General features: G+C 40.4%; 1 protein-coding gene across 2 annotated transcripts in view; it reads right to left on the minus strand.

Annotated features, from left to right (window-relative positions):
- The window catches only part of LOC121550203 (disabled homolog 2-interacting protein-like), a 95,709-nt gene extending 80,406 nt beyond the window's left edge, over positions 1-15,303 (minus strand). For both annotated transcript variants that reach the window (XM_045226821.1, XM_041862349.2), the window contains exon 1: positions 14,870-15,303. In XM_045226821.1, coding sequence (XP_045082756.1) covers positions 14,870-14,990 — 121 coding nt within the window. In that variant the 5' untranslated portion in view covers positions 14,991-15,303. The remainder of the gene's footprint in view (positions 1-14,869) is intronic.
- Between the last annotated feature and the right edge of the window lie 341 nt (positions 15,304-15,644).

Consider the following 15,644-nt stretch of genomic DNA (forward strand, 5'->3'; position numbering starts at 1 on the left):
TTTGCCTCGATCTTGACTAGTCTCCCAGTCCCTGCTGCTGAAAAACATCCCCACAGCATGATGCTGCCACTACCATGCTTCACCGTAGGGATGGTGGCAGATTTCCTCCAGACGTGACGCCTGGCATTCAGGCCAAAGAGTTCAATCTTGGTTTCATCAGACCAGAGAATCTTGTTTCTCATGGTTAGAGTCCTTTATGCAAACATTTCTAAAAACCTTTCGCTTTGTCATTATAGGGTATTGTGTGTAGATTGATGTATTTATTTTTTAAATCCATTTTAGAATAAGGCTATAACGTAACAAAATGTGGAAAAAGTCAAGGGGTCTGAATACTTTCCGAACGCATAGGCTTATGAGACCAAGCACGAAAAAAATATGATATGTATATATATACACACACACACAGTGAGGGAAAAAAGTATTTGATCCCCTGCTGATTTTGTACGTTTGCCCACTAACAAAGACATGATCAGTCTAAATTTTAAATGGTAGGTTTATTTGAACAGTGAGACAGAATTATCCAAAAAAAATTCAAAAAAATTTATAAATTAATTTTTCATTTTAATGAGGGAAATAGGTATTTGACCCCTCTGCAAAACATGACTTAGTACTTGGTGGCAAAACCCTTGTTGGCAATCACAGAGGTCAGACGTTTCTTGTAGTTGGCCACCAGGTTTGCACACATCTCAGGAGGGATTCTGTCCCACTCCTCTTTGCAGATCTTCTCCAAGTCATTAAGGTTTCGAGCCTGACGTTTGACAACTCGAACCTTCAGCTCCCTCCACAGATTTTCTATGGGATTAAGGTCTGGAGACTGGCTAGGCCACTCCAGGACCTTAATGTGCTTCTTCTTGAGCCACTCCTTTGTTGCCTTGGCCGTGTGTTTTGGGTCATTGTCATGCTGGAATACCCATCCACGACCCATTTTCAATGCCCTGGCTGAGGAAAGGAGATTCTCACCTAAGATTTGACAGTACATGGCCCCGTCCATCGTCCCTTTGATGCGGTGAAGTTGTCCTGTCCCCTTAGCAGAAAAACACCACCAAAGCATAATGTTTCTACCTCCATGTTTGACGGTGGGGATGGTGTTCTTGGGGTCATAGGCATCATTCCTCCTCCTCCAAACACAGCGAGCTGAGTTGATGCCAAAGAGCTAGATTTTGGTCTCATCTGACCACAACACTTTCACCCAGTTCTCCTCTGAATCATTCAGATGTTCATTGGCAAACTTCAGACAGGCCTGTATATGTGCTTTCATGAGCAGGGGGACCTTGCGGGCGCTGCAGGATTTCAGTCCTTCACGGCGTAGTGTGTTACCAATTGTTTTCTTGGTGACTATGGTCCCAGCTGCCTTGAGATCATTGACAAGATCCTCCCGTGTAGTTCTGGGCTGATTCCTCACCGTTCTCATGATCATTGCAACTCCACGAGGTGATATATTGCATGGAGCCCCAGGCCGAGGGAGATTGACAGTTCTTTTGTGTTTCTTCCATTTGCGAAAAATCTTTGGAGGGAGCTGAAAGTCCATATTGCCCAGCGACAGCCCCGAAACCTGAAGGATCTGGAGAAGGCCTGTATGGAGGAGTGGGCCAAAATCCCTGCTGCAGTGTGTGCAAACCTGGTCAAGACCTACAGGAAACGTATAATAATAATAATAATAATAATAATAATAATAATAATAATAATATGCCATTTAGCAGACGCTTTTATCCAAAGCGACTTACAGTCATGCGTGCATACATTTTTACGTATGGGTGGTCCCGGGGATCGAACCCACTACCTTGGTGTTACAAGCGCCGTGCTCTACCAGCTGAGCTACAGAGGACCACGTATGATCTCTGCAATTGCAAACAAAGGTTTCTGTACCAAATATTAAGTTCTGCTTTTCTGATGTATCAAATACTTATGTCATGCAATAAAATGCAAATGAATTACTTAAAAATCATACAATGTGATTTTCTGGATTTTTGTGGACAGGTGTCTTTTATAGAGGTAACGAGTTCAAACAGGTGCAGTTAATACAGGTAATGAGTGGAGAACAGGAGGGCTTCTTAAAGAAAAACTAACAGGTCTGTGAGAGCCGGAATTCTTACTGGTTGGTAGGTGATCAAATACTTATGTCATGCAATAAAATGCAAATTAATTACTTAAAAATCATGCAATGTGATTTTCTGGATTTTTGTTTTAGATTCCGTCTCTCACCGTTGAAGTGTACCTATGATAAGAATTACAGACCTCTACATGCTTTGTAAGTAGGAAAACCTGCACAATCGGCAGTTTATCAAATACTTGTTCTCCCCACTGTATGTATGTATGTATGTATGTATGTATGTATGTATGTATGTATTATTATTATTTTATGTTGTATGTATGTATGTATGTATGTATATATATATATATATATATATATATATATATATATGATTGTGGCAGAAAAATATAAAACAAAACTGATTTAAGATGTCTAGCCTATACTCCAAAATTAAACAAATTAGAGTAATCGTCTTTGAGTGTGGACTGTATTATTATGCATACTGGATAGACTGGTTACCTTATGCTATGTTCCAAAATGTCTATCCATGAGTCTGGGAGAGAACATATAGCCCTAGGCGATGCTGTTGGTTCATTGCTTGTGCAGTGCGGCTTACAGGTAGCCTACAATTATATTTTGTATTTGATTTTGAATAGCCTAGTAATGGGGAATGTTTTATATTTACATAAGTAATTGGGTGGCACATTACCTTTAGCTATACAGAATATCCACCACCATGCGTTTCTATCTCCTCTCTCTCCTTTATTCCTTTCTCGAGCGTGCAGAGGCTGGCTGTCAACAGTTTAGTGAAATATGTTTTGTTCCCAAAACATGTTACTATCGATGTTCCCGAACAGATTTCACTTGGTTTCCCAAATGAAGCACTGGGCAGCTGCAGGAACAAGGTTGAAGAGCCCATGGCATACAGAGTTTGGGTGGAATATCACCTGTCGCCCAGCAAGAGCATTCTCCTCAAACAGTGGTTGATGCATGGAGTGAAATAAGTGTTCTTATATTTATTTATCAGCTGCTCATTTTAAGCACAGCTCCGCTTTAAAACTGAAGTAGCCTACCAGGCTTCCCCTGCCCATTTGATAATGGGCCATTCTAAATCTAAACTAATTTGACATATTAGCAAAGACCAGATTAAACTGAGAATAGTCTGATGGGTGAAAATATGATTACTTGAGAGAACAGCTGTGCAGCCTGAGGGAAGGAACAGAGCACAAGCTTTTTTTGCAACTTTCTCAAATCATCAATAGCCTATAGTCGCATCAAGCAGCCTGTACATGTTTTGATTTCTAAGACATTCTAAGGTTTGTATCATTCACAACTAAAGTTGCCCAATAACTCTAAATTTAGCGTATAAGACCTGTTTTCAAATGATCACTTTTACGCTCAACTTAGCCACTTCATATGCGCACTTGCTCCGGAATGGGTAAAAAAAATAATCCTTTCCAGCAGCCTTTTGCATGACAATAACCAGCTGACAAAATGTCATGACCGCCACAGCCCTACGGTAGTAGGTGCCAGGCGCACCGGTTTGTGTCAAGAATTGCAACACTGCTGGGTTTTTCACGCTCAACAGTTTCCTGTGTGTATCAAGAATGGTCCACCACCCATAGTCCCCTGTAGCTCAGTTGGTAGAGCATGGCGCTTGCAACGCCAGGGTTGTGGGTTCGTTTCCCCCGGGGGGCCAGTATGAAAATGTATGCACTCTAACTGTATGTCGCTCTGGATAAGAGCGTCTGCTAAATGACTAAAATGTAAAATGTAGCCAACTTGACACATTGGAGCCAACATGGGGCAGCATCCCTGTGGAACGCTTGACATCTTGTAGAGTCCATGCCCTGATGAATTGAGGCTGTTCTGAGGACAAAAGTGGGGAGTAGTGCAACACAATATTAGGACGTTTTGTACACTCAGTGTATATGAGCAATAATGCAGTAATAAGATAATGTGTGTACTGTCTAGAGTCTACACGTAAAAAGTGCTGCAAAAATAAAATGTTTATACACAAAAACAATTTCACAAATTGTGAAAGAAAAATAAACTGGAATTCAAACACGCTTTCTGATATTGGGAATAATTTCATGTTTTACCAGAAACTTAGCTACCCGTTTTGTGTGTCAGTGTCTGTCTTTCCACAGTATATTATGAAGGGTGTAAGCACACAGCATTGAGAGACAATTGCTTGGCTGTATTCACTCAAACCCAGGACTGCAAAGTGAGGCTCCAGTGATCACAGTCCAGAGTTTCTTTGCCTTCATTTCAAATCATTGCTCGGTCTGGTGCAACCCACATTCTGCATCTTTGTAATCTCCCAAACATGCATCCCTGAAAAAAATGTCCAACAAACTCCAGCCCCTAAAAAATCCCTGCCATGCTGCAAGCAGTTTGGAGGACACGGCACCTTGACAGGGACATCTTTCAGCTGGTCATTTTTCCCCCTTCATAAATGCAATTCATGCCTCTGGAGGGGATGGTAATACAGCTGTGATAGGATCAAACCCTTTTGCAATTCATGCCTCTGGAGGGGATGGTAATACAGCTGTGATAGGATCAAACCCTTTTGCAATTCTAGCCCTCTTAAGCATGTCACATACGCTCGGTCACCCACCCCTCCGTCTGGTCTGCTCCTTCAAACCTAGTGCTGCTCCCTCCTGCCTGGCCGGTGCTGCCGTGAAAGGCTTCTCTGTGAAAAGCCTGGGGGCCCTGAATGCGCCACAACTCCGCTCTTCCAAAACCAAAACTAATATCTGGAGTTCTCTCAAATTATCCGTGTTCCAAAAGCTGTCATCATTTAAAGGCCAGGCCAGAAATATAGGCAGAGGTGTTTCATGCCATGCTGCAGAAATTGTCTTAGGAGCAGGAAACAGGGAGATCTGGGTGACCTACTTGAGTCTGCATACTGTTCCAATCTTTTTAGTAGTCGTGAGTATGGCCAATGTGAGATTTTAGCCTGCAAGTCATCTAAAATATATACAATACATGCAGTAGAGATGGACCCTCAGAAAGCCAAACATAGCATAGGCCTACCCTCAACCTTCACTGTTGGCTTTTAAATCTAAGATGGTTATACTTGAGACTCTGGTCCTCACCATTACAGTGAAGGATCTCTTTATACTCAAATTTAATTAGTGGTACCAGATAAAAGATGATTCTAAACCCCAGTAATCAGCTTATTACTCCACCCAGCTCTGGCCAACGAAAACTTTGCTAAAGCTTCAGTGCAAATTCCAGGTCTTGTGCTCTCTCCATTGGCTTTCTTTCCTTTTTCTCTTGTGTTAAGACAATTAACAACAAAAAAAGAACAGAAATGATTCAAAAACGATGAACACCCACAGCATCAAAAAGAAGAGGCCTCCATTTTCCAGGACTAACATTGGGCCTGTCACCTACTGAAGCAGCTAACCTCCCACACCAAGTCAGCCTTTACGGCAGAGTCAGAGCCAGACAGAATCAGGCATGCAATCAGTCATTATACACAACATTGCAATAATATATTCTAATATTAATCCTGTGGAACAACCTACTCACAGCACAATCTTAAAATCTTCAGATTAACATTGATGGTATTCTAGCTACACTCATCACAGATGGTTGTTTTAGGATGAAAAGATAGTCACAGCCTTCATCTGGATTAGAAATCTTATCATTAGCATGCTGACTGTGTGTCTACATGTAAAGATGGGGTTGCAACACTTTTGAAATGTTCCCGAGCATATGATGCAAAACTCGTCATACCAGCTGTATTTCTGCCTGCTTGAACGGCGAATAGCTCAGATACACATGAAACATGAAATTACCCTGGGAATCAATAGAACATTGCTCATAGATGCACAAAAACAATATAACATTCAAAATGGGGGCATTTTCCTTTAACTTATCATCTAAGCTACACTACCGTTAAAAAGTTTGGGGTCACTTAGAAATGTCCTTGTTTCCTAAAGAAAATCAAATTTTTTGTCCATTAAAATAACATCAAATTGATCAGAAATACAGTGCAGACATTGTTAATGTTGTAAATGGCTATTGTAGCTGGAAACTGATTTTTTATGGAATATCTACATAGGCGTACAGAGGCCCATTATCAGCAACCATCAGTCCTGTGTTCCAATGGCACGTTGTGTTTGCTAATCCAGGTTTATCATTTTAAAAGGCTAATTGATCATTAGAAAACCCTTTTGCAATTATGTTAGCACAGCTGAAAACTGTTGTGCTGATTAAAGAAGCAATAAAACTGGCCTTCTTGAGACTAGTTGAGTATCTGGAGCATCAGCAATTGTGGGTTCGATTACAGAATCAAAATGGCCAGAAACAAATAACTTTCTTCTGAAACTTGTCAGTCTATTCTTGTTCTGAGAAATGAAGGCTATACCGTGCAAGAAATTGCCAAGAAACTGAAGATATCATACATCACTGTGTACTACTCCCTTCACAGAACAGCGCAAACTGGCTCTAACCAGAATAGAAAGAGGAGTGGGAGGCCCCGGTGCACAACTGAGCAAGAGGACAAATACATTACTGTATCTAGTTTGAGAAACAGACGCCTCACAGGTCCTCAACTGGCAGCTTCATTAAATAGTACCCGCAAAACACCAGTCTCAACGTCAACATTGAAGAGGCGACTCTGGGATGCTGACCTTCTAGGCAGAGTTGCAAAGAAAAAGCCATATCTCAGACTGGCCAATAAAAATAAAGATTAAGATGGGCAGAAGAACACAGACACTGGACAGAGGAAGATTGGAAAAAAGTGTTATGGACAGACGAATCGAAGTTTGAGGTGTTGGGATCACAAAGGAGAACATTTGTGAAACGCAGACCAAATGAAAAGATGCTGGAGGAGTGCTTAATGCCATCTGTCAAGCATGGTGGAGGCAATGTGATGGTCTGGGGTGCTTTGGTGGTGGTAAAGTGGGAGATTTGTACAGGGTAAAAGGGATCTTGAAGAAGGAAGGCTATCACTCCATTTTGCAACGCCATACCATACCCTGTGGATGGCGCTTGTTTGGAGCCAATTTCCTCCTACAACAGGACAATGACCCAAAGCACAGCTCCAAACTATGCAAGAACTATTTAGGGAAGAAGCAGTCAGCTGGTATTCTGTCTATAATGGAGTGGCCAGCACAGTCACCAGATCTCAACCCTATTGAGCTGTTGTGGGAGCAGCTTGACCGTATGGTACGTAAGAAGTGCCCATCAAGCCAATCCAACTTGTGGGAGGTGCTTCAGGAAGCATGGAGTGAAATCTCTTCAGATTACCTCAACAAATTGACAACTAGAATGCCAAAGGTCTGCAAGGCTGTAATTGCTGCAAATGGAGGATTCTTTGACAAAAGCAAAGTTTGAAGTACACAATTATTTCTTTTAAAAATCATTATTTCTAACCTTGTCAATGACCACATTTCCTATGCATTTTGCTATATTTCCTATTCAAACTCATTTAATGTATGTTTTCATGGAAAACAAGGACATTTCTAAGTGACCCCAAACTTTTGAACAGTAGTGTACATTTCTAGCACAGAGAAGATTCTAGGAGTGAATGAGTGTAGTAAAGGAATGGTGGGATGGGTTTCGCTGTGGGGAGTAGGGTGAAAAAAGTGTGCAGAAATAATGCCCTGATGGGAGGATAATAAGCAGTGGTGTACTTTCTCTCTGGAGGCACCTTCTCAAGCCAGTTGGTGGTAAACTGGTAGGGAACTGCTGTTTCTGCAAAGCAGTATGATTCTGAGAGCAGTCAAGAGACACAAAATGCAACCACACAATCACTAGATAGGGTGTCATGTACATACAGCAACCAACCACATCTGAAAAACGTTTAAGAGAAACGTTCTTCTCAACACAGCACATGATGCAAACAGCAAAAAAACTAAAACCATCCTCATTCTCCATGGTTTCACTGAAGTTTACGGCCTTGCAACATTTCTGTGGCTTGTTTCAGAGTACTGGAATGTGACTACTGATGAAGGATTATACAAAACATACTGCAAAGAAGAACTTCACTTTGGTGACTTATGGGTGGTGAAGTCACAACTTGGGATGATCGAAGAGCTTCCTGCTGTCATTTCTATACTGGCATTAAACTCGATTTTCGCATCTACACTTAAAACAAACATTTAGAAGCATTGCTGACTCTGGAGTTTTGTGGTTGGAATGCACAGTACAGTACATGTGGATTTCACTGCAACGCATGTCTGTCTTCCACAAAGAACACAAAGCAATGAGAAACTCTCTCGCTCCTGGCCTGGGAATTTTTTTGCAAAAGATCACACCTGAGAAAGGTGTATGGATGAAGGAGAACTTCAGAGAGACGTTTTCTCATTTCTCACTCCAAAGAAAGAGAGTGACTTACATCCTTTCCTCTGAAAGCTGAATACTAAGTTGGAGCAATCCACAATGTCCCATGCAATTTCCCCTCCTCTCAACTCAGAGGCAGTCACAGGAGTATCCATGACAAAGTCAAGATTGCTTCTCAGAGTTCTGTCCCTCCCTCTTTCAAGAGTAAAGAAAATAATATAAATTAGGCATTTCTCTGTTCAGGAGCTGTTTGGGAATTGGGTTACAGCAATACTCTCTCCCTCTTACTCGCTGTGGAATTCAGTGGAACAAATGCTGCAGAGAGCTACATTCCTGGCTTAGAGGAGCCAATCAGAGGGCAGAGTAGAGAGTGAGTAGGCCCAAGCTGGCCCTGGACCTGTACCCAGCTAGCGCATAACGTTCTGAGAACCATATGTTTCTTAAGAGTTTGGTGAGAACATGGTTGTCCTATGGTTATTTTGCATGCAACCTTCCCATAACTTTCTGGGAATGGTGCAGGATAGTTGCTTGGCTTTGGAAGATTCTCAGAACATTTAAGGAACTTAAGGAAAATGTTCTTGGTATTTCTTACTTTAACTGAATGTTTCTTAAAAGTTCAAACATGGTTACATTTTATTTCAATTTTGATAATGTACTAGTTCAGAGAATGTTAAGAAACAAAGTTGTTCTGTGGAAATGTCAGTACTTCAGCATAACGTTTTCTGCAGGTTTCCTCATGGTTCTATTTAAAGTCATGTTCTCAGAACATTAAGAAAACGTTCCATAAAAACCACAAGAAAACTTTAGTAACGTTCCACAAACGTTCTAAGAATGTTATTTAAAAACATATACATTCCATTCTCAGCGTCAACAAAACTCTATCCTTTAATCTTGTTTGATGTATATACCGTATACTGGGGTATTTGTAAAAATAGTATAGGTCAGAGACTGTATAAAAATGTTCGCAATGCGCTCGTTAGCATTTATTTAGCATTCTCTATGGAATTTTACATGTACTTGTTAGCTTTGCTAACCTTTGGATAACAGAGGCTGTGGGTTTCGAAAATAGCACCCCTTGTGTTCAGTGCCAGTATTACTGAATATCCCAGTATGGCACAAGGTCGGTATGAAGGTATGACAATCTGGATACCGCCCAAGCCTATTTAGATATGTTGGTCCACTAATTGGCCACACCTGATCTTAATGAGTGCTTGTTTCCTTTGAAATGTGGTCTATTTTTATACGCTAAATGAACAGCTTCGTATGAGTAAAAAAAAAAAAAACATGGCTTGTTAGCAGAGGACTAATTCCATAGATAGAGAACAGAATAGCACAGCTTTGAATCTCAATGATGCTGTGCCACAATAAAAAAAGAAATGTGTTTGCATGATTAATGCCTAAGCAAATTAATTTCCATTTGTCCCATCTGTGCTTGGAGTTCAGAACAGCTAAAAGGAAACGTCAAAACTTCATATTCATCATCTCCAGCACAATCCCAACATCAACATATGTGAAAATGGCACGTTTCTATGTTTTGTAGTAAAAAAAGATAGAGGAAGATAAGTGTTTCCAATGACATCGGTGTTATTCATGTGATTTTTACCAACTGTGAGTAGGCATTGCTTTCTAATTGTCTACTAATTGGTTGATGATGTCATTGGAAACACTTATCTTTCTCCATCTTTTTTACTACAAACATAGAAACGTGCCATTTTCACATATGTTGATGTTGGGGTGGTGCTGGAGATGATGAATATGAAGTTAAAAATTGTGACGTTTCCCTTTAACCCAAACTAAGATAGCAGGTTCATTAAGTCTTATTGAAACATTCAGTGAAAGTTTTAAGGAAGTTATTAAAAAAACCTTTACATTTCATTCAAAACATTCACAACATTTAGAGAATGTTCTCAGAACGTTATTTAATTACCTTCAAATAACCTATCATTTCCATTCTCAGAACTTTTATAAAACCTCCCAGGAAAACATTCAGGGAACCTCCCTGCAACCTAAAAATGTACGTTCCCAGAACAGGAGAAATGTTCACTTCCATTCTCAGAATGTTTAAAAAATGTTCAGTTTTACCAGTCAGGAAACGTATGGCTTCGTTCCCAGATCCAATGGGACACCAAAAACGTATGTTCCCACAACTTCCAAGGAACCAAATGTGCTAGCCTCAAAAATTGGTTAAAACTATTGTGATATCATGGATGATATCCTTGTATCCATAGCTTTGTCTATGAATTTGAGAGTGGTTACATTTCTCCAGGCACATCCCTCTGAGTTTTGCCAAAACAGTGATGGGGAGTCCTTTATTATTTCAACTGTGGCTTGACCCTTTAAAAAAAGAGGCATAGTCAAATGTATAACTTTTTCACTTACATAAGATTGATAATCACAGTATCCATGGCTTTGAAAATATGGCCTTGTTTTGGGAGGTGTTTTTGTCCAGTCTCTTGAACAAGGGAGCTTCATGGTCCACAAAGAGAGGTAATACTTTTCTGAATTTTTGTAAAATAATATTTTTATTTCTATGCTGTCACTGCAACTGGTATGTTTATACACTATGTTTATTGACTGCAAACAGCAACATTTTCATAAACGTTCATATCTTTAATCCCAGCAATCCACTGGGTTTTAAGCAACTTCAGGGCTTTAAAAGTCATGGCTTATACTTCCAGCCCTGGATCTCCTGAAGACAAAAAAGCCCAGTATAACATGTATAATGAGTGCAAATAGAGGGTGAAAAATGGCTTCTGACTGATTAGAAATAAACTGGCCTGCATCTCTGGTCTGACACCATCCCCTGGTCTACAGACCATTGCTATGAGTCTATCATTGTCTCTTACTGCATGGTGCACTCCAGTCTATTGGCCTAACAAGCTGTGCAAGACAGAACTTCCTGAGTGGAGGACTACAGAAACAACAGAGAAGATTGGGCAGAGGCTGTATACATCTGCTCTTTTACAGACAAAGACACTTGTGTGCAGCATGTGAGGTCAGTTAATTGCCCTGACGTATGACGGCTAGCTGAGCCCTCTCCGAAGGAATTCAAACTTCAAATGTCACAAGCCCACATGCTTTTACATGTTTATGTCAAAGATGGAGCACGAGAGCTATAATAAAGGGATGTTTATTTTTATTTTTACCTCTTCGATAGCTCAACAGTCTAACTGCAGTGGTTCAACAGGTCAAATATTTCACACCAAGGGCAAAACATTTTCAAACCTTGTAGCCTAATTTTGTCAAATTATGATCTTCATATTTGACAACTAAAATCAGTTAGTCCGCTCTAATACAACTGAGCTGAATAGGACCCTTATCATTAACGCAAACATTTCATAGAAATGTAAAATCTCTCAAATCACTCCCTTGCCTTCAAGGTGAATTGAAGTGCCAAAGGCAACACAATGGCAGTATTTGCACCGTCATCATGCCCATCAGTAAAACCACTGAAGCACATAGCAGGAGCAATGAGAGCTTAGACTTGATACTGGATTCAAAGACAAACCGAAGAATGACGATAAAAATGAGAAGTGGCAGCCTCATCTTTTCACCTTAATGACATGGGAAGAGCAGATGTCAGCTAGTCTTCATGTAAAACATACTTTCACAACAGTACAGGATAAACCACGTGGATTTAGAAACACAAAAACGACCATCGCATAGACTAAAAGGGTTAACATTTATCTTCAACATCTGTCAGTTTAAAGCTAGATAAGTAATGCATCTACGCAGTTCAACTCCCACAAAGTTGAGTCAAAAAGAAGTGCACCATTGTTCAGTCAGTCCTCCCATTAAATTCAGAGGCAAGCGCTTTGCTTTTCAAGAGGGAGCGAAAATGGACTGTGACCCAATAAAATGTAATCCACAATTCTCATCTTTTTTACACTTTATTTCAGAGCTTGCTGGGATTCACCACCATTTTTAACTCAAAAGGCATTAGCAAGCCGTACCACGTTTTTTGAGGGCATTGTAATTGATACAATACGCAAAGACTTCTGCTAGGTACAAAAAATATTAGAGTGTTCTTTGGTCACAGAAATAAGGCGGACACTTATTTACACTTATGTACACTGGAATAATTGTTCAATCTGGAGGGGGACTCATCCTGAGCCGACATTTCCTCCCATGTAAGAGGGGATAAAAACGTGCATGTTTACTTGGTCAAATTGAGAGAAAAAAACATGGGAGATTTTTAGTAAGCCGCCATACAACACGTTACAGTTTTATACTTTTTTGATTACGTTTTCAATACGCCAACAGTGGTTAGGTTATTTGGTTCTCGGTTTGTAAGACATTCTGTATCTAAATGTTGGCAGTGAATATGACAACTTTGGTTACTAGGGAGACATTAAATTACAACATGAACAACAGATGGGAACCAAGTGTTATGCCACTGAGGTATGTACGTCTGTTCTTTCTCCCCAACAGCACCCTCTGCGGGGCCGGTAAACAACCGTATGCATCCTGTTTTCAGGGGAAATGAAAGAGAGTCTGTGACACGACTTCCGCTTTTGAACGTTAACAAGGCGACATGCCATCTTAACTCCTCCTCCACATTTACTGGATTGGTTCAACTGTGCAGAAGAGAACCTCCCCCGAAAGTTTGTTAGGTTACCCCAACAATAGAGTTAAGATCATCTCTCAAAACTGAAATAACAAATCTACCATAGGCTATTGTAGAGCTGGGCGATAAGGACGAATCCATATCACGAGAAATTGCCGCGATAACGATAAATAGAACGATATGTTTATAATGTTACTAATGTCCACCATTTTTTGTATTATCCTTTAAACTACTTCTACTAATTTAATGGTTGTAGCCATCAATTGTCCCATTAACAATCACCCATAATATTAACTAACTAATATTATTAGCAAATGTATTTCATTTCAAACTTCCCATTTCTGAAGTAAAGGTTACTTATCGTAAAGAACGATATCAGCAAAATGCCTGCGATAAGTGATCGGTATCGATCATTTTCGGTGTATTGTCCCTGCTCTAGGCCACCATCAATTCGTCATTGCAACTCAGTAAGAAAATGTTGACTCTAATTTCATGCTAAAGCAGATTATGTCCATTTTGATATGTCATCAAGATTATGCTAACTCCTTGTGTTAGATGTAGGGCTACTACAGGTTGTCTGGAGCATGTAATCCCTTACAGTGTTAGCAAAACAAATAGTTCTGGATACTTCAGAGAACAATGAGATAGCATTATGTAAAATTGACTGTTGATATCGATATTTCAGCACATTATTCATTCATATTTGTGGAAGAATTTCTGATTGTGTTTTTCAGCCGTAGTAGTAGTCAAAAAGGCCCGTACCAGTATCTTTCTAGACTGTTTGCAAGGGTATTTTAGTACTGACCGTGACTCCTGCAAGTGCTAATAAAATGAATTATTCATCACACCAAAACAGTGCATGCTCATGAAGCTAGAAATGCAAAAATATACATTCACATTAACCATGGGGCATGTTAAATTGAAAAATAGGCTGATGTCTGCCTTCAAATTCATTCAAACGCTAACGTACTAAAGAATAGTATAAGTAAATGTGTTGATCATATCAGGGTTCTGACATGAATTCACTGGCAGTCATGAAAAACGTGTCTAGATTACACACTGGTGCATCAAGTGTTGTTTAGTACCCAGACAATACTTTTACACTGGAGGAAGACTGTCTGAGCACCAGGATGGATGGCTATTCTAACCCATACTGGAGTGTGTAGATACTAGACTTTTACTTCAAATGAGGTGAACCAGAGTTGTGTGATTTTAATAAGAGAACAAGTTCATATTTCCAATGAATGTTGGCCAAACAGTGGTTTTGGTATGGTATTCTAGTGACAAATTTTAAAGTGGCACAGAGCCCGGTTAATAAAACAGAATAAATCCAAGTCAGCCAAGTGTGGCTCTGGAAATATTCTAACCTGGACTCATGTTGAAACTTCACTGAACAGTTGTTCTCCTGAAATGTTTAAATAATGTACAAACTTTCAAGACAAACAATTACGTCTCCGTTCTCAAATCTTAATGACTCCTACACGTCCTCACACTTGAGCCGATGTGCTGCCTACTTTGCACAATATTCATGCGATTCCTCAGAAGACGCTAAAGCAGATTTGTATGGGTCATTCAGCCCACAGATTACAGAGTTAAAATCCAGTTGCGGCACAGATTGTTTGAATTTATTCTGAGACAGAAGAATATTTATATTAATCTCTTGTTGCAGACAGCATTCTAAGCAAAAACAGTGTCCAATCACTTTTTTGACTAAAGCAATCATATGGATTTTGAGTTCTTCCTAGTAAACAGCCTCTTGAATACAGTATTAGAACCCTCCGGCATCTGCTCTGTCTACTCGAACAAAACCTTTGATTCATAGGATTTCCACAAGCAATCTCCATCAACAGCAAACCCACTTCACTAGAACTCAAATCTGAAACAGAGTGAAAGCGAAGCACAAAGAGAAAAACCGCCAGTCTTGCTGACCTTAAAGCTCCCATTGCCACGGGGACAGAAGTTCTCCTTACCATTGTATCTCTCCGGATCGGCCGCGTTGTCCAACTCCATAACTTCAAAGCACCGAATGAGGCATGCTCCTCTCTGCCAACCGTGTTTGTGTGCTTGAGGATGTAGAATCGAGTGAGGCATAGAAACCTAGCCTCGTCTCCCGCCTGCCAGAGTGAGTAGCGCTGCCTGGTTTCGCAGGGTCAGTTGTGCTACATCTGGCAGCCGTTCCAGGTCTATGACTAGGTTGAGCTCAACACAGGGCCTCAATGCCAGCTCTCGCTACTCAACTCTTAAAGACACAGCACATTTTCTCTTCTCTGCCTTTCACCAGATGGTCACTTAACTAAAGAGTTCAGAATCCCTCTCACTTCAGTTCTTTGAGATCCTAACCAATGGCCATCAACCTCCTCTACACGAACACATGTTGATGCATGGGGCACAGCTAAAGGCGCTATTGAGCAAAAACAAGCAGTAGTAGGCACATTGATGGATTAGATTAGATCAATTAATTTCCATTTTGAGTCCTGTGGTCACGGTTAGCCATTATTACAGCACACTGTGAAAGAATGACAAGAAGATGTTCTGAGACATTGATTATTGAGACCTCCAGTGGTGAGGAAAAGAAATAGGTTCACCCGTGTCTCAGTAAAAGGAGCTGTGGGAGCAACCGTAGAGTTTCCCTTTCTCAGCAGCAGGCCGTCACTGTCTGGAATATGATTTAAAGAGCGACTGCCCCTAAAAACCAACTAACCCTTTTAAAATGGCGTATGTGGCATCGATAGGAGTCTGAAACAT

This window comes from Coregonus clupeaformis, chromosome 18 (assembly GCF_020615455.1).
Source record: "Coregonus clupeaformis isolate EN_2021a chromosome 18, ASM2061545v1, whole genome shotgun sequence".
NCBI classification, from domain to species: domain Eukaryota; kingdom Metazoa; phylum Chordata; class Actinopteri; order Salmoniformes; family Salmonidae; genus Coregonus; species Coregonus clupeaformis.